At 31.8% G+C, this 19,160-nt stretch overlaps 1 protein-coding gene and 1 pseudogene across 1 annotated transcript; one reads left to right on the top strand and one right to left on the bottom strand.

Moving 5' to 3' along the window:
- Window positions 1-7,577: 7,577 nt before the first annotated feature.
- LOC11444999 (MYB-like transcription factor EOBI) lies at window positions 7,578-9,047 on the top strand. Its single transcript, XM_003592593.3, has 3 exons — window positions 7,578-7,862; window positions 7,970-8,099; window positions 8,384-9,047. Exons 1-3 carry the CDS (start codon window positions 7,685-7,687, stop codon window positions 9,012-9,014), a joined length of 939 nt encoding a protein of 312 aa, XP_003592641.2. The 5' UTR covers window positions 7,578-7,684; the 3' UTR covers window positions 9,015-9,047.
- A 9,242-nt stretch (window positions 9,048-18,289) lies between these two features.
- Window positions 18,290-18,868, bottom strand: LOC11423861 (protein TIC 214-like; annotated as a pseudogene).
- Window positions 18,869-19,160: the final 292 nt, after the last annotated feature.

Below are 19,160 nucleotides of genomic sequence, written 5' to 3'. Positions count from 1 at the left end.
GACCAGTCTGAGGTGGAGTACCAGAATTATCAGGATCAAGTACACCACGATGTGACTGGTGGTAGGTATGACCAAGATCATATACCAGAGCAGCAACAACATGAACCAGACGATGATGACATTGCAGCAGCGGCTGCTCCGGAGCTGTTACCTGTGGACCCTCCCTTTCCTGGAGGACCGGAAAATATATCTCTGCTGCACTCTTATGCCAAGCATGTGGCATTGTCGCTTTGGTATAATTCAGAGAACGTAAGTGTAATTTTTTTAAATGTTTTTTCTTTATGTTTAATTATTTTCTTTACATGTGTGTTTGTTTAATTATTATATCAACTTTTATATGAGTTTTTTTAATTATTTTATTTATGTTTAATTATTTTCTTTATATTTTCATTCTTTCAACTTTTATTGTTTTCTTTATGTTTAGTTATGATTTAAATTGTTTTTGTTATGTGTATTTTTAAGTTTTACATGTGTTATGTCTTAAATTAAAAATATGTGCGGCAAATTAAATTTGTGATTTTATTTTTGCATTTGTTAAGTTTTATTTTTATTAATTAAATGTTTACATTGTTTAAACTATGTTTATTTTTCTATTATTTCAGTGTTGTAAGTTCTGTTATGTAAAACCGATTAATCATGGGGCTAAGATTTTGAGTCTCGGATGTCCAAACGGCAATCAGAGATGGTTTTGGGATCCGCTTAAGGAGAGCAGGTTACATGATTTTGTTTTCTTGGGCTACGCCATTGTGCCTCATGTTTTGCTGATGACTCTATGCGAGAGGTGGCATCCCGAGACCAACACTTTTCACATGCCCATGGGGGAGATGACCGTGACTTTGGAGGATGTCGCATGTCTTATGCATCTTCAGATTGAAGGGCGAATGTTGGGCCACCGAAAGAAGATGCTGAGGCAGGAGGGAGAGGCACTACTGGTGAGGCACTTGGGTGTGTCGAAGAGGGAGGCAGAGAAAATTTGCAATAAAGAGTATGGTGTGTCATTAGTTATCCAAAGTTGAAGGAATTACATACGACTAGCCTTGGTAGGGCTAACATTTTGGCGGATACAGAGGATCCAGAGGATCTGGAGGAGTTGGAGAGGGTTGGGACTTATTGTGTGAAGTATTACCTTCTCTACTTGGTTGGATGCTTGTTGTTTGGGGATAGAAGCAACAAACGCATCGAGTTGGTCTATCTGACGACCATGAAGGACGGCTACGCGGTGATGCGTAATTATTCGTGGGGAGGGATGACACTTGCATACCTATACATCGAGTTAGTTGAGGCATGTTTGCCTTGAGACATGCAAATTGGGGGAAGGGTGACACTGCTCACCGTAAGAAAACTTATATTTTAGTTTTTTGTTAACTTTTATTTTTTTTGTTATATTTTCCGTGCGTAATAATTTATAAATGTGATTTGTTTGGTTTATGCAAGCATGTTTTTTGGCGCACTTTCCTAAGTTTTATGTTGTTGATCCAAACACCAACTATGTTGAAAACTTACCGGTTGCAGCAAGGTGGAAGCTTCAGAAGGGTCATGGAGAGGGGGTCATGTATCGGTCATTGCTTGATCGTATTACGTTTGATGACGTATGTTGGAGGCCGTACGAAGAGCACATGGACTTCCAGGCTTTCGAGGGGGTATTCTGGTATTCAAGTTGGATTATGTGCGGTGATCGTAGGGTGTACCGTGACTTGCCCGAGAGGGTTTGAGGCACTACAGATACGTCCAGACCGTCCCTAGACATCTGTCGGATGTTGTAGAGCTGTCACCGGCTCAAATTGTGCAGACTTTCGTCGACTTGCGCACTCACACACTTAAGGCGGCCGATTGGGGTGAGCATGCAGGAGAGCAGACATGGCGTATGGCAGATGGCTATGTACGATGGTACACCGTTGTGTCTCACCCTCAGATTTTGCCACTTCTTTCGGGAGATATTCCAAGGCCTCCAAATGAGGAGCATATCATTGCAGAGCAGTGGGAGCGGTACGAGGCGAGAAGCTCCCCTGATACCTATGACATGGTTAGTGGCGATGTTGCCCATGCTGATGAGTTTTTGGGTCAGGAGGTGATGAGCATGACCCCTCAGCAGTTGTATACGGCCTTGCATGATGTTAGGCAGCAGATCGTGCCGATCATTACCAAGAGGCGAGGCCAGAGGCCGAGGAGGAGGCACCAACAACATCAACAGGACCAGGACCAGCAGTAGGATTAGGACTTGTTTCTTACTTTTCGGATTTTGATGACATTATGTTTGTATGTTGATGACATTATGTTGTTTGCATTTTGATGACATTGGTTCATTAGTTTGTTCGTTTAATCAGTGTTTGTTAAATTGAGCCAATTTTGTTTTGTCATTTGAACACATTATGCGCCAATTAATTTGTGTTATTTATGATGACATTATGTTTGTGTTTTTAACATATTACATGACCAGAAGCTGAAGCAGCTTCTGCCTCTGATATAGCATCAGGGCGCCTCGGTAGTTAACTGCCGAGGAAATATGAAACCGGATGCAGTTAACCACCGAGGCTACCGAGGGGGTATTTTGATATTTTACTCGTGTTTCTCAGCCTACAAGATGTGTCAACATCAATGTTCTTTATATTTTAGATAATATCATTTCATAAGAAAAAACATCATTTCATTGTTTATAAGAAATATACTAAATTGTTTTCATTCTATCGTAAAAATTAATCAATATTCTCTATTATGAAGTAATAAAATTTTCAAAAACAAATTACACTTTATTTTATCGGTACTTTTTGTAAATAAAATTCAGTTATTATAATTATAAATAATAGAAAATAATTTTTTCTAAAAAAAATCAACTTATTTAACAATTAATTAAAGGATTTTGTGTGCTGGTACACTCGAATCATTGGGCATACCATAGAATTTGTTTGGAATCAATTTTGGTCCCTCTACAAGTGGAACTAAACATACACAAATTTACAAGTTCGAACATCAGATTCTCAACTAATTTAAGGTAAAATAATAGCCACAAAATTACTTGAAAATAAAAGTTAATTAATTCTTATGAAATTTATTCATTTAATTTTAGTACTTTTGAAATAATCACCTCTTTTTAGCTCGTTTTAACCTGACTCAGACCCAACCTCCTTACACATTTCACCTCATTTACACCATCCAAGTCTGACCCGACAGGTCCCAAATCTTACTTCTAGTGCGTAGAAATTTTGTTTCATCCCTTAGGCATTGTTTGGGAGTTTGGGGGGAGGGGAGGGAAAGCTTTGGGTGGTTTGTTACACAAGAAGAAACGTGTCACGATTTACTTAAATCGTGCCACAATTTTAGGATCAGTTGTTGCCTATTTAAGTTGAAGACTATTCTGAAAACAAGGGTTACGAATTGGAGAGAGCAAAATACGATTTTGAGACCTAAAGACGGCTAGGAGGGCGATTTCTTCATCCTTTTACCTGTTCATGTATGTATTGATTCCTCTAATGATTATGTTATTTGTAAACACCATTATGAGTAGCTAAATACATTAGAGGTTAGGTCTGAGATGATTCTTTGTAACCCTAATTGAAACATGTTGCTGTGAAACTCTATTTATTGTGAATGACAATCTAGTTTTTATTCAATTCAATTGTTCTTAATGCTTTTTATATCCTGATCAAATATAAACATGATTTAGTGAGAATGAATGACTACTAACCATAGCTTTCTACTTAGACAGAATTGAATTGTTCTAATAAACAGGGTTAGTCTAGGAATGGATAATCGTTTGTTATTGATATTAGGTTAACGTGCTTAAACCTTCAAAGATTATTAGACCACCTAAGGAATTAGGGGCTGTAGTTTGAGAAGAGGGTCCTAAGTCAAGTGATTGATTAGGACTATTTTGTTAACTGTCGTGGAACTAGAAAATCATTCATAAGAATAGGTGCAATATACCATCCTAAATATTTTCAAACCGAATCTTTATTTTATGTTATTTAATTTTATGCAATCAAATCAAATTCAAACAAAATAATTTATACATCCTAAATATTTACTTTATTGCTAAATTGAGATTAACACAATCCTCATGAATGCGAACTTATTTTATTACTTCGATACATTTTTAGTACACTTGCTAAAATTGTATCACATTCCAATTTTTTAGTTCCCTCAAATAAGAAGGGTTTTATATTTGAGTTTTACTTTTCCCACCCTATGTCTTTCCTCGCGCGCCCTATTTTTTTTTTCTTCCATTTTTACCTGGTCCGGATTTCGTTTTCCGGATTGCATTGTTAGAATTTTGCAGATGTATCCGGATTTTAAAATCCGGAATGGTTTTTTTTCCATAACTTTTACAATTTTAAGCTTTAAAATTCGTAAAATAAAATAAAAAACTGAAATAAAAAGACGCAAACATAAAAACAACTCATTGTATTAATATATGAACAATACATTACAATAATTTTCAAGCACTTTAAGCTTATTACATAAGATCCTAAATCTATTTCTAATCTCCTAAGATCATAATTCTAATCTTCTAAGAGCCTAACCACTGCTATGTGATAGGATATAGCGGTAGTTTCCCTATTGGAGGGAAACCATAGGAGGAGGGAAGAGGGGGGGCGGGAAGAAGAGAACAATGCCCCTGAGGGAGGTAGGGGTGCTCAAACTTACACCCAGATAGACCAAGTTAAGAACCACACTGACCCACATGACCCCCAAATGAACCGCACTTCATTGCAGCGCGGTTCCATCCTTAGTGACCGTTCATACAATCCCTGAAAGTTTTCAATGAGACCCTTATCTATGAAAGGGCAACGTTGAAAAACCATGGTTGTAGAAGGAAGAAGAGAAGGAGAGGGTGGGAGAGGATGGTGTGAGAAATGGTGGGGTTTGGAAGGTTATTTATAGGGAGGGGGTGAGTCAAAAACGGTTGGGAGTTCATAAATGTAGTAAAAAAACGTGGTAAAACACATTTTGACTTGACCACCGACAAAAACATGTGGTGCAAACCACCGGCCATGAACTGATGCATTCCGCAAAATAAAATCCAGAATGTACCTTTGTTTTTCGGAATATATTTTTCGGATTAATACAATAATGGTGAACGAGGGAAAAGTTGGCACTTCTTGTAGGGTTAAGGATGTTCCGGAATGTATAATTCGGAAAACTTCGGCATTTGATTCTTTTGAAAGAGAGCCATCAATGTAGGTTTGGACGGTTACAACCACTAACATGTTTTCATTGACTGTACTAATGACCTAGGACTTGTTTTAGGCTATAAATAGGCTTTCATCTTCAACAAATACCTTCATTCTTCACTTCACCTCTTTTCTTCCATTTTCTTCAAATGTTTTTAGTTTTTTAGGGGTGTCGGTGGTGTCATGGTCATTGTTGTCCGTTCATATGAACCCTGCAATTGCATTGTAGTTTGTGTGAGATTCATATAACGGTCAACAGAGGCCCTTGACATTAAAGAAAGACACAAAAAAGCACATAACATCTGGTCCGAATTTCTTTTTCCGGATATCACTAACAATCTGATCCGAATTATATAATTCGGACCAGCGGTATTTTTGGAAATTTTGAAGGGCGCGCGAGAAGGCAGCAGGGTGGGAAAAGTAAATCCCTTTATATTTTGAAGAAAAATAAGCCCACCAAAGTCCCTCCTTTCAATATCCTCTATTTCTTCCACTTACTTCTTCCTCACTTTTTTTCCAAACCTTTCCTTTTGTTTCCTTCCAAACTCGCAAACAAAGCCTTAATGAAGAAATCTCTCTCCCCCATATTTTTGGTTTTCATGAAATATTAATATGATTTAACTCATGTTAAGGCGGTCATATCTAATGATAGTTATATATCATCTTCATTTTGTCATTTTAAATTGTATTGATCATTTGACTTTAAATAAAATGAATTAGTGTTTTATTGTAAAAGAGGAAAAATGCCAAAGAGTATCTTCAAAACACCGTTTAAAGATTTTAAAAGTTTTATAAAAATTTAGTTATTTAATACATTAGAATATTTTTATTTAATTTTTTTAAAGAATTTTGAAATCTTTATAAGTGCTCGAGTCAAGGAACCAAAGAAAAATTTTATTTATCTTAAATTATAAATCGTTTTACAGTATTATTGAAACATTAATGTTATTTTTCTTATTGAATAATGTTATTAAGCCCTTACTTTTTATTTCAATTCTTTCATTTATAAGTCGTTTTACAATATAATTAAAATATTAATGTTATTTTTTCCATACAAAATTGCAGTTAAGGAGTACAAAAGAGGAGGTGGAACTCTACGTATGATATATATATATATATATGTTGGCTCTGTTTCACCTGGAATATATCTGTACTTGCTCGATCGAGTTATGACCTTGATGGAGAAAAACAAAGCATGCAGCTGGTGAGAGTGAGACAACGAAAAGTGTCCCTACTTTACTTACCAACATTATATTTTATTTTATTTCTAAAATACAACCTGCTAGCTCCCTTACATTGTATTTCTACTTTGTTGTGTAGTTTTCATTTAATTAGTTTTCTTCAGTCAAACACGTTTCTTATATACTTACAGTAATACTAATACTTATAAACAGTATAAACCGGGGTCCATATCAATTTGTTTCAACTCTTAACACCGTCTTCTTCTGTTCAGGACCTTTCAGGTAGCTACTTATTATATCATTCACTCAATAATATCTTCTTAATTACGTAACAATCAAGTACTTATGTCAAGCGAAAAACTAAATAACACTTAATTTCAGGCGAATTTACCAGAAAATTTAAACCTCAAAATGCAACTAGTTTTGACTTATGAACACTATCATCCTAGCTTAGTATTTACCCTCAACAGGAATAAAATAACGTGTTGGTAAGGTGAGTGAGGTGATGGGTTAAATTTCCCAATGTAGATAACCCTTTTTCTAGAACTAGAATAGAACCATTAGGTGTTTAGGCACGTGGCAAGTCCATACAAGAAGCAGAGCTTAAATTAAAGTCATCACGTTCAAATATGATAGAAAGATTCTTGTTTCTTCAAAAGTTAAGAAAATGATATATCGATTCGTTAAAATTATGAAAAAATATAAGAATATTATATTTGTGCATATAAGCATATAAGAATGTATTTTTTTTTAAGAAGCCAAAGTATAAGAGTATATGTTATAATTTGGTAAAAAAAAAAAACATAATGTATTTATAATTATAGTATTCTTGATGTAAAATAAAAAGTGTTCTTTTTCTTGATGGAAATAATTAGTGTTCTACAATATAGAAATTTTTTAAGACATCAAATAATATATAGAAATTAGAGAAACATAATTGATTACATAGAACAAGATACTATGTTATCAGAACGATGTATTTATCGATATTTTGTTTATCGTCAAGCCATATTTTTTCGTCAACGATAATCAAACATGAAACCCTTACGTAAGGTATTCAAGTCGATTTTCATCAAATATTATTTAAATCATATATATATATATATATATTTTGTTTATTCTTGGTCCTAACGTATAGACTGTTAGTCCCTACTGCCTAGTACCTAGTCTACCAAACCCGTATAGTGAAATTCCATGAGGAGCATATATAAAAGCATGAACATGTACCATGTTACTCACACTCCTAAAACATATTTCTAAATTGCAACTACCTAGTGTTTAAATTCCACACCTTCAATTTTTTTTTTATCTTGAACACAGCTTGTACATCTTTGTATGATGAACACCACTAGAACATTAGCTATGTCCACAACTACAAAGAAAGAGTTTGGTAATTCTAAAGAAGAAAATGAGCTGAGAAGAGGACCTTGGACTCTTGAAGAAGATAGCTTACTAATACACTATATTGCTCGTCATGGTGAAGGTCGTTGGAATATGTTAGCCAAAAGTGCAGGTATAGATTCTTTTTGTACTCTTTAAGGTTTGAGGAATAATATGTTCAATCATATACTGTTTAACTTTTTTGTTTTATTAGTTAATTAGTTAATTCCAACATTTCAGGATTAAAGAGGACTGGAAAAAGCTGCAGACTCAGATGGTTGAATTACTTGAAACCTGACATTAAGAGAGGGAACCTTACACCACAAGAACAATTGTTGATCCTTGAACTTCATTCCAAGTGGGGTAACAGGTAATAATATCTCCATAATATATTTATTATTATTCATAATTAACCAACATGGTGACCCAAAAATGTATTTGGTCATCAATCCACACATTCACACGTTCAATACAATACATTAGTTGAAGAGACAAAAAACAAATATATTTTGATTTTTCTCTCTAAATAGATATTATTTAATTAATGAAATTCGTCTTTATATTTGCGCACAAAGATCCTATAGTTTACAAAAACATAATTAGACTTATGCAACCTCAATGAATTGAACATTTTTATGGTTTATTTGAAAATAGGTGGTCAAAAATTGCTCAGCATTTACCAGGAAGAACAGATAATGAGATAAAGAACTATTGGAGAACAAGGGTGCAAAAACAAGCACGCCAACTTAACATTGAATCTGGTAGCAAGAGATTCATTGATGCTGTTAAGTGTTTTTGGATGCCAAGATTGCTTCAAAAAATGGAACAGAACACTTCTCCAAGCTTTGATAACTCTTCTTCTATGACAAATATGAATAATTTTGGAAATTCTATTGAAGCTTCAACTAGTAATAGCTTCAATATTCCTTCTATGTCTCCATCATCCTATCCACAGAGAGGATTCATAGATGCTTCAAATGGAAATCATTTAAGTACTATGTCAACCAGCTTCAACAATCCTTCTTTGGATTTCTTCCAATTTTCACAGCCACTTGAAAACTCAAAAAGTGCTCCAAATGTGTTTGAGAACAATTTCTATAATGGCCCAATCCAAGACAATTTCTGCATTGATGATACCAATAACTATGGCTTGGAAGGTCTAAACCTTGATCCAATGTCTTCAATGGAAACTTATGACTTTTCACAGTTTGATTTACAAACTACAGAAAGTGGTTGGATGTTAGACAACATGGCTAATACTTTGTGGAACATGGATTCTATGTGACAGTGTACCTGAAAATATTACTACTACTAATAATAATAATAATAATAATAATAATAGTTATAAAGATTCTATTAGTATACTGATTTTTAGTGACTAAATAGTCTCATTATTAGAGATTAGTAATTAAGTGTAAGGGTATTAAGGTTATTGATTATGACTTATGAGTATTGACTAGTTCTAAAGGATCATATTTATATAGAAATGAAGGAGAGGATACTAATGTTCCTCTGTTCATGTATATTAAATTTGGAAAAGCTGTAATAATCTGAGCAAAAGAATGTATCTTGGTTGTTAAGGGTGCATTTTTGACATGATATATATATAAATATATATTTATCTTTTTGCTTTTCATTCTCTTTTTTTTATTTAAAAGATAAATTAATATTATAGAGGTTGTAGTTTATATATTTTCAAAGAAATGATGTTAGAAGTGACAATCAACAAGGTGGAGTCACATCTTTATGGTGAAGCGACACTTAATTAATATGCAATGCATTCATATAAGATAATGAAGAACACTAGTATTCATATTTCCAAGTACAGCCACTTGCAATAATTAGTGGTTAACTCATAAAACTGATATATTCCCTATGTCACAATGTGTACAAGCTCATCATTTTGCTTCTTGAAAAGTTAGAGGAATAGTAGAAAATGGTTATATAGCTTGCACACTGCACACGTGTAGAAAATGGATATGGCATTGAAACGTCGACATCAGTAACAATTTGAGAAAATAAAATATTTTTTGTAATTACTTATGATTCGTCGAACATTAGATATGATTTAAATCTGAAGTGTTAATATCACATATATAATAAAAAAAATGTCTTCTATGATAACAATGCGTTTATGGTTGTATATACCGCAATTGTACTTGATATTTTATCTTAACAAAAAAGTTTCTGAAGAGATTTAAGATCAATTGTAAGGTTCAAACAACTTTTACAAAATTACTTATAAATTAGCTACAAATGAAGTCTTAATATCGATAGATGAATTTGAACTCACGTTATTATGAAATATGAATCGCAATTCTCACTCACAGACTTAAGCAATTTGTTAGTTGTAGTTGGTATCTCTTCATTTCCAATCTAGCAGCCTTCTTGTTTCCTGTTGGAATCATAAGGAGGGAATCTTGTGTCATTTAAGATTGCATTCCAATTCCAACTCTCATCCTTGGTACTATTTTGCAGTGATGGCATATTTCTAAAAGCTTGACAATGAAGAAACTGACTAACAAATATTCTTGGCTATATTTTATTCTCATGTGCTCAATGTCACAAGGAATTAGAACTTTTCAATCACAACTTCTTTTAATAGATTCATAGATTCCTTTTTTTAACAAAACACCCTGCAAGTTCACAAACCGCATTACAGAAGAATGAAAAATCATCCGAACCATGTGGGGTGTATTAGAAGCAAATATCTTTCCTCCTTTAATTTCAATAAGATTTTGGATGAAAAAAATAGATATATAAAATATATGATTTTTTTTTTTTTTTTTTGTGAAAAGTATTCTTTGCAAGAAAATGCAAAGGCCAATCCCTCGATCTGGATAAGACCTTGATGGATGATAAAGTTCACCTTCAAGAGATTTAACCATGTTGCATTCTCAATGTTTTTTTTAAGAGGGAGAATTGAATCCGAGACTTTGAGGATGAACACACTCTAAGATCTCAAGCTTACACCTTTAGGTCAATCTAATGTTGGATTCAAACTCATGACCTCTAGTTAAATTGGGTTGGGAAAACTCAATCTTGTAGAATCAGCTTGTATGAGATGACTGACCATACCAACATTTGTTCATGTCATATCGCATTCAATATAAGACTCTCCACCTCCTCATGCCCAAGACTAGATATTCGCAACATAACACGAGTGGTTCTATCGCAATCACCTAAGCAAGTGGTCCAACAAATTTTGGATAAACTCGTTTGAATTTAGGTTGAGCATAACTAATAGGATCGGTCCAAATTAAGGTTCTAGGCTAAAACTAAAAAATTAAGGCAAGGTTTATAAAAATAAAATAAAATAAATTGTTAAGTCTGATGTTTGAACTTTGGTCGATCAACATTTGAGGCCCTCAACTTTATCAACCAAATTAGGCAAACTTGTATGATTAATTTGTGATGTAATATAATCAAAACTAAATTAATTTTTAGGCCTTTTTCAAGCCTAAAGTTTTGAAATTTATGTTAAAAACTCGCACAAATACTATATATTACAAAATTGATCATTTTTTTTACTCATTCTCTTTTTTATGTTTTTCATTTTTGTTTCCTTCTCTTTTTCTTCTATCTCAAAAGACTACAACTATGATCACTAACTGCCTATTATTTTTATCCCAAATCCGAAGTGATAAATTTAAAATTTACAATGTAAAAAAGATGAAATACAACAATATTATGCACTTATTTAAAAAATTTAGTTATGTAATAGAGTAAAAAATGATAAATTATAAATTTAATAGTTTAAATAAATGACAAATTAAAGAGAGAAAATTACTACATGAAACTTGGTACTCATAGAGCAATGGTACATAGCCACCTCATGTGGCATACACACTTTTAACCTCCACAAAAAACTGTGACACGTGGCATTCAAGTGAAAGAGAACGAGTAGTGAGTGGTGATGTGAAAAATACTAAATTGTCCCTACCATATGAAGGTGTATATTGATGGTATGGAGAAAAAGGTGTATTATTCGTACTCATATCATGTTAATGACTATTAGTTACGTTAAAAAAATGTATACACGTCCATGTCCTTGATCCGACACCGATTATGTTTGCACTTTTAGCCTTTGTTAACAAGTTTTATTAAAAAAAACACGCATGACATTTTAATATTAAGAAAGCTCACATAGGCATGCAAGATCCATCCATTTTCTTTCTCTTTTCATTTCTTGTTATTTAATGAAGTTTTGTATCTCTTAGCATTGTCACATCATAAATGAATATGTCACAAACAGAAGTATTAAACAAACGTTCATTTCAAGGAAAACGAAAGTAAAAAATCAAATTAGTATACATTATAAATTTTAAAATGTATATTAACTTGAAGTCTCTGTGAACTTAGTTTCGTTGATAGAGTCATTAATATTATATACAGAGTTGAGTTTCAAACCGTAGACACTTTATTTATTCACCATAATGGTGAAATTCGAACCACATACATACCCTTTGAAAAATAAGCATATCACATTGATTGAAATAGGGAGCATTCAAAGATCAATCATACAAGAGATATTTGAATAAAACAGTAACATATTAATTACTGATATACAATTGTGAAAGGTTCAGTTTGACTAGCCAAATCAAGGCAGTCTCATTCTGTGACTTTACAACAGTAATCTCACCCAAAAATTCTTATCCTTTGCTTAATTAACGGCTAGGGTGCCACCAAGTTTACATCTCAATTAAGCAAAGCTTGTGATTTGTGTCACTTGTAGATGCATCTAGTAGTTGAGGTCTTAGAAAAACTGGGTCATAGGCTTTCAATCCATACGCATGATAGTGTGATAGTGACCGAATATACAGCATTGATCCGATATGAAAGCAACATATACATACATGAATAAGTTTTAACTTTTAATGAATTTGCATAACAATTATTGACACGGTTATTGTGATTTTAGTTTAAATTTCAAAATTCGACAAATGATATATTATAAATAAAATTTATTGTAAATCATCAATGAGTTTGATGGTTCTCCCCGACTTTTATATAGGATTTACTTATACTAATCTATTTTTATTTATTTTAAATAAAATAAAATAAGCCCAAGAGATTATTTATTTCTCATATAATGGGGCCAAATGGCGTGACTACTGCGGTTTCAATGTTGAACCACAGAAAGAGACTGCTTTTTAAAGTTGTTGTCTCCTAAGTTCATTATTTTTTGTATTCTATGAATGAACCAAGTAAAGTAAAGAAACATCCCCCATATCATTGAATCACATAGCTATTGCATTCAGTTTACTGTGCATTTTTTCAAATCTTCAAAGTCTTTGTATGAAAATAAAGAACACGGTCAAAAACAATATTTATCACAAAGAAATAAATGACTTCATTTAACTCATGTAGCAAACTTTGCCAACTGTCCCAGCTTACTTGTTCATGATTCTTTCCAAAACGTGCTTATTTTGGAGGCCACTCAATATGTCTATAACCATCATTTTCATTTTCCCTTCTCTTATCTTTTGCTTATTACTAGCAGTGGCGGCATAAGTATCATCCTCAGGTTGTAATACCGTACATAACCTCATATTTTGAAGGGTGCCAAAAAAAAAAAATATATATATATATATACACACACGCATTTAAGGACTTCCTTCAAAAAAAAATTTAAGGACTTGAAAAATATAGAGAATCTAAATCTGCAAATGTTATTATTAGTGCTAAAATAATTTAGAATGCAACTGTTATTATAAAAATATAGAGAATCTAAATATGCAAATGTTATTATTAGTGTTAAAATAGTTTTTTTGATGGTGGCCAGAGTTTAAACTCTGAACTTACATATATTATGCATTGTTCAAACCAATTGAGTTAAGCTCACGAGGACAATGTTAAAATAGTTTAGAATATAATGGAGAATGGATATGTTTGCTAATGTTGAAATAGTTTAGAATATAACGGTGGTCGTCAAATTTATAGTAAAAGAAATACTTCAAATGAAAATTAATAAATATAATCTCTCTCAATCCACACAATCAAATATTGAGATTGCTAAAAAATCATTTAAGATTAGTTGTTTTTATTTTGGGAAACAAAGGGGCCTAAGCCCGAGATTAGTTGTTTTTATATCATGAATCAAGAAAACCGTTTCCTAAACAAAAAAATTGAGTAATATAACACACAAGAGATTTTATTTTTTAGATTGAAAATCACTTTAAAATTATGTTGAAAATACCTTAAAACTTATTTGATCCTAATAATTATTTTCGTAATGCATGCTTAACTCTAAATAATATTAGCCATTTCTGTTATTTTTATATCATAGGAGCTTTTATAAATTTAAATTGTTATATTTTTATCTGCAATTTAATATTTCAGAAGATAAACTAACGAATTTACGTTGACAATCATCAATAATAAATTTTTAAAAATCTTAATCATAAATAAATTATTTACAATTCTGCCAATAACTTTTTTATGGATATTATTTAAATTATTAAGGATATTATTTTCTAAATTTACACGGTGCTCCTAAAATCTTAGGAACGATCCTAATTATTATTACTCGCATTCACATAAACCACAACATACCACTCTATTGGATGTTCTTATGCCGTCATTTATCCTTTTCTTATATCTTCCGTGATTATATCGTTGATTATCGGTCTAATGTTGATGATGTTCCTTGTCCGAACTTAAAGTGGTAACTAAATTTCAGTTTCCTTTTTAAAAAAATAATAATAACAAAGTGATAACACTAAAATTTAGTATCTTTTTTATAAGATAATAATTTTTATTATGCTTTTGTATATAATTACTATTATTATTGTTGTTAATATTACTCCTATAAAAAAGCAGAATCGTAGCAGCATATTATTGATATATGACGATATATGTATGATGTGTCAGGTGGATAAGCTGGCGTATCCAATCGTTGGTTTAGACTTTAGATAATGAAAACTCACTCTTTAGGAGAAAAGAAAAAAGGTGGCATATGCACATAATTGCATGTGCACCAATTGTGCTAATTCATGTGAATTGGAACATTTGAAATGCAAGACAAGAAGAAGATTAGATTGGTAGATGGATGGATGGATATAATTCTTTCTTTACTTTCAATCAAAATCGACAATACATCTCTCACTGTCAAATGTAATGTAAACAAAGCGTGACTAGACCAAACTCCATTTGGAGAATGAGACTGACTTCATGTTCATGTTCATGGTGGGATCCTTTTACTTTCCTTTGCTGATTGGTTGTTGCATTGCAGCCCACAAGTACAAAAGGTCCCTTACGAGGTTACCATCTATTTGATTTGATTATTTCTTTTAGAAATATATCTTTTTTTTTTCTCAATAAACCATGTTGCTGAGAAATTTATTATAAGCTTAGCTGTACACGAGACAAAACCACAATAATTGAGCTTAATAAAAAAGTTAAAGGTATTTAGAAATGTAAACAAGCAGACACTTCACCGAAATGGATTCTTTCAACTATGATTCTCTCAATTTTTCGCAATTGTTACATTTACGTCAATAAACATTATGAAATCTATTTCTACATTTGATGGATATTAAAGAAAAGACGAATCTAAATGTGTAGTTGAGATATAAGAAACATTATGAGATTTACATTTGTTGGGATTCATTCCCACACTTTACTCCAGTATATGATAAAGTCGGAGACCCTTTATTTTTCAAAAGAAATAGTAAAAGATTTTACTTATAGTGAGATAAATACATTCAAAAATTAAAAAGTTTAATGATAGTGGAATTAACTAAATTAACCATTATAACTATCGAGGTTTGAACTCTTAACGTTACAAATTAAACTTATTAAAAAACAATCAACTCTCGTTATCATAAACACCCATCTACCTTCTCGTCATGGAAGCTCACAACTTCTCTTCAACTCTCAAACTCTTTCTTCTCTGGTTCATCGACTACAAGTCTTGTGGATAGATGGGTTCAATGGAATTCTTTTAATCATAGTTGCATCGTTATTAATGTTGACTTTGTCACCCTTCTAGGTTTTATATCTCAGGTTACATTTCAGGTGCATCTGACATCCTTCGTGTTGAACTTCATGTGATTTGCCGAGAGTCGTTATTGAATAAGAAGTTGAACTTTCTAATTGTTATTTGCTACATGCATTCCCTTCATTGTATTCATATCATCAAGAAGCATACTCTCAAATTACATAAACATGCTACTTTGATTCAAGACATCAAGGATTTTCTCAACCTTGATCTGTATCTTCCATTGCTCACACCCTTGATAAAAAATAAAAATAAAAAAATAGTTGTGCAAATTTCCTAACAAAGCTCAGTACCTCTTCTACCTTGAAGCTCGTGGTTCACCTCTCTCCTCCGACAGACTAATCGAACCTCATCTTTACAAACTCCGTAGAATTTTGGCTCTGTATATAGTTTTTTTTTTTTTTGGGTTTGCTTTCTTTTCTGTCTCATTTAACTTTGTAACAAAAAAAAATAAAACACTATTGTTGACTTTGTGAGTTGCTATATTTTCACTGGAGAAAAAAAAAAAAAGATTCAGTTGTGCCTTCTCTCCTGTAATCTAAATATTTTCTTTGAAAAAGTGCAATATCCATAGTGCATTAACAGTAACAGGATAAAAATATACAGCCAATTACGTTCACACATCTTATCATATAGTGATATATATTTTTAATTATATCTATATCTATAAAGGAAATAGGGGATTTTGGATCGACTTTTTCATTATTTTAATTATACTTTTGAACAATTTTTTAAAAATATTGTTATATCGTTGGTGTCATTAAAAAATATAAGAATGTATATTATATTTGTTATATTATTGGTGTCATTAAAAAGGATAAAGAAGGTTTGTTGGGTTTGTTATAATTTGAAATCCACAAACATCTAATCTATGTACTTTTAATCAAAATCAAAATTTCATAAAAAATACCGTGAATAATTTACAAACATTGGCGCGATAAAAGAGCAGAGAGACGGGCACGTGAGTGCCCGTCTATCTGCTAGTTATAAATAACAGTGTTCAAGTTAATGCGTATAAATTATGAGTATTAGTTTTTATGAAATTTTGATTAAAATTATTTTGATTTTGATTAAAATTATGGGTATGTATAATAGATATTTTGCACTTTTATTTTGTAACATATTATACTTATCTTTTACAATTTTTTATGTTTGTGAATGACACCAACAAAATAGCATCTTTATAGTCAATTTGTTTAAAAGTATAATTGGAAGTTAAAAAAGACGATCTAAAATCATGTATTTCTTTTATATATAGTATAGAATACACATAATTGTTTTGAACTGTCAACCCACCACCATTGTTCAGGTTTATCATTCATCCAATTATTCAATGTCATATCATATTTTCAAATTAATGTATTTTAAAATAAATTTAAATAATAAATAAAATTTATTTATTGAGTACCTGTATCTAACCGCACTTCAAGGTACCTGCAAATTAACCTATCTTAAAATATGCAATAAGCATATTTAAAATCCGATTTGATACGGTTTTCTTAAAACTCGATCATGGCCCTGGGTAGTGGGTACTCATTCATGATTCATATGTTCTCTAGGTGATCCCTCAAAAAAAAAAAAATGTTCTCTAGGTGAATGTTACTATTCAAGATGCCCCTAGTGATAGAATAGTAGAATAACTTCTCAGTTTGCTGATTGATTTTGATGGGAATTAAAATTGGTAGAATGGTAGAATAAAATGAAACAATATATATGTGTGCATGATTTCCTTTGTCAAGTTATTTTGCCAGATCACCTACAAAAGAAAAAACTTCTATGGCCAATTTTTTATTTATTTATTTTTTTTGTCAAGCTCTATGGCCAGATATTAAACTAGTAAGCAACTGTGTTCTGCAACTTCTATTTAAATTTAAAAGATAAAACATACAAAACTATAAATGACATTTCAAAATTTAACTTATATTTAAATTTAAAAGATAAAACATTCAAAATTATAAACGGTTGTATGACATTTCATTTTTCCTCTCTCCTTTCAACAACAATAATCAAACCATCAAACTGCTTGGATTAACTTAAACACTTTTGTTAGTAAGCAAGAGCTTCATTAAACTCATTTGGGTTTGGCATAGAGTTGTTGGCTTGAGACTTTTGAGTGTGTTATATCTCATGTTCTAATATCAATTTCGATTAACAAATAAAATAAAAATAGAGCTTAATTCACTATCAATATACAAATCCACTGAGAACACCTGTGCAATCGTTGCTACAATTACTCTTTGAAAGGTACAATTACTATATATTATCAAAGATATATTTAACAACACATTTAATCAGTGCGTATTTTTCCCTTCTGTATACACTCTCCATTATCCTGTTTCTGGAAAATATGAGTGATGACTCTAGACTTATTTTTTGAACCCTTTTCATCTATAATCTATTTTTAGATTGAGCTGTGTGGATGCGATTGTAAAAAAATAATGGCTAAATTACCTTTTTGGCCTTTAATTATTTAATTGGTATCAGATTGGTCTTCTAACTAAAAATTGATTTATTTCGGTCTCTTAAACTTTCACCATTGATTTCATCCTTTTCTTTCTCGTCGTATTATAAGATTTCATCCGTATAAGTATATAAATATGGAACCGGTGTTCTGCCTAAATAGTGGGCAACGGTAACAAATGAAAAAACAACAAATATTTGACCCACATAATTTCGCAATTGTAATAGAATGTACTTATCAAATCGCATAGTTAACTTAGATTTGATCGAATTTTTTTGCTTTGACCAAACTAATAATATCAATCCAATACATTTCATCAAAAAGATATGACCAATTAACCAACCAAGAAAACTACTTGTTAAGAATAACAATTTATTGTTGGATCGAAAGGGATAAATGTTCATTAATCTTAGTAAGATTGAACTTGGGAAAAGCAAGGTGTTTGATAACTGGAAAAAAAAATATTGTTAAAGAATACTTTGTAAATACGAAATTTACGTATTGAATTTGGATTCTTGTATCCGTAATCCAAATAAAAGTGAGAATCCGCCGAATAATAGTGTTTGTTGTTTTTGTATACGAAATTAAAGAAAAGATACGGTAGAGTTAGGACAGTGATTGTATGAGGTCTAATCAAAGCCAAATGCAAAGGCGCATAATAGATCAATATGAACATCTCACCATTACTACATTTAGTTCTTTACGTTAAATTTAATTAAAAAACGTTAGGGTTCATCAATTTCTGGAAAATAGGAAGAACACCATCAACAACAGCAAGAACAAAACTCAGCAACATGAACAAACAACAACAACAAAAACCCTACAACAAACAATCACAACAACCCATTAACCACAACAACAAAATCGAGCACTACCAACATAAAATTAGGGTTCTGAAAGGGGGGGAAATAAAAAGGGATAAAATTGAATCTGATAAATCTGCTTTGCTTGAATGACATAAAACGAAT

Source organism: Medicago truncatula, chromosome 1 (genome assembly GCF_003473485.1).
Source record: "Medicago truncatula cultivar Jemalong A17 chromosome 1, MtrunA17r5.0-ANR, whole genome shotgun sequence".
NCBI lineage: Eukaryota > Viridiplantae > Streptophyta > Magnoliopsida > Fabales > Fabaceae > Medicago > Medicago truncatula.
The sequence above is the reverse complement of the archived record's forward strand: the minus strand, read 5'-3'. Positions and strand labels throughout refer to the sequence as shown.

Bases quoted from the DNA above. Each gene is read 5' to 3' on its own strand.
- LOC11444999 (XM_003592593.3), top strand. From the start codon at position 7,685: ATGATGAACACCACTAGAACATTAGCTATGTCCACAACTACAAAGAAA. The intron at 7,863-7,969 runs GTATAGATTCTT...CCAACATTTCAG, and splicing joins TATGTTAGCCAAAAGTGCAG to GATTAAAGAGGACTGGAAAA. The intron at 8,100-8,383 runs GTAATAATATCT...ATTTGAAAATAG, and splicing joins CATTCCAAGTGGGGTAACAG to GTGGTCAAAAATTGCTCAGC.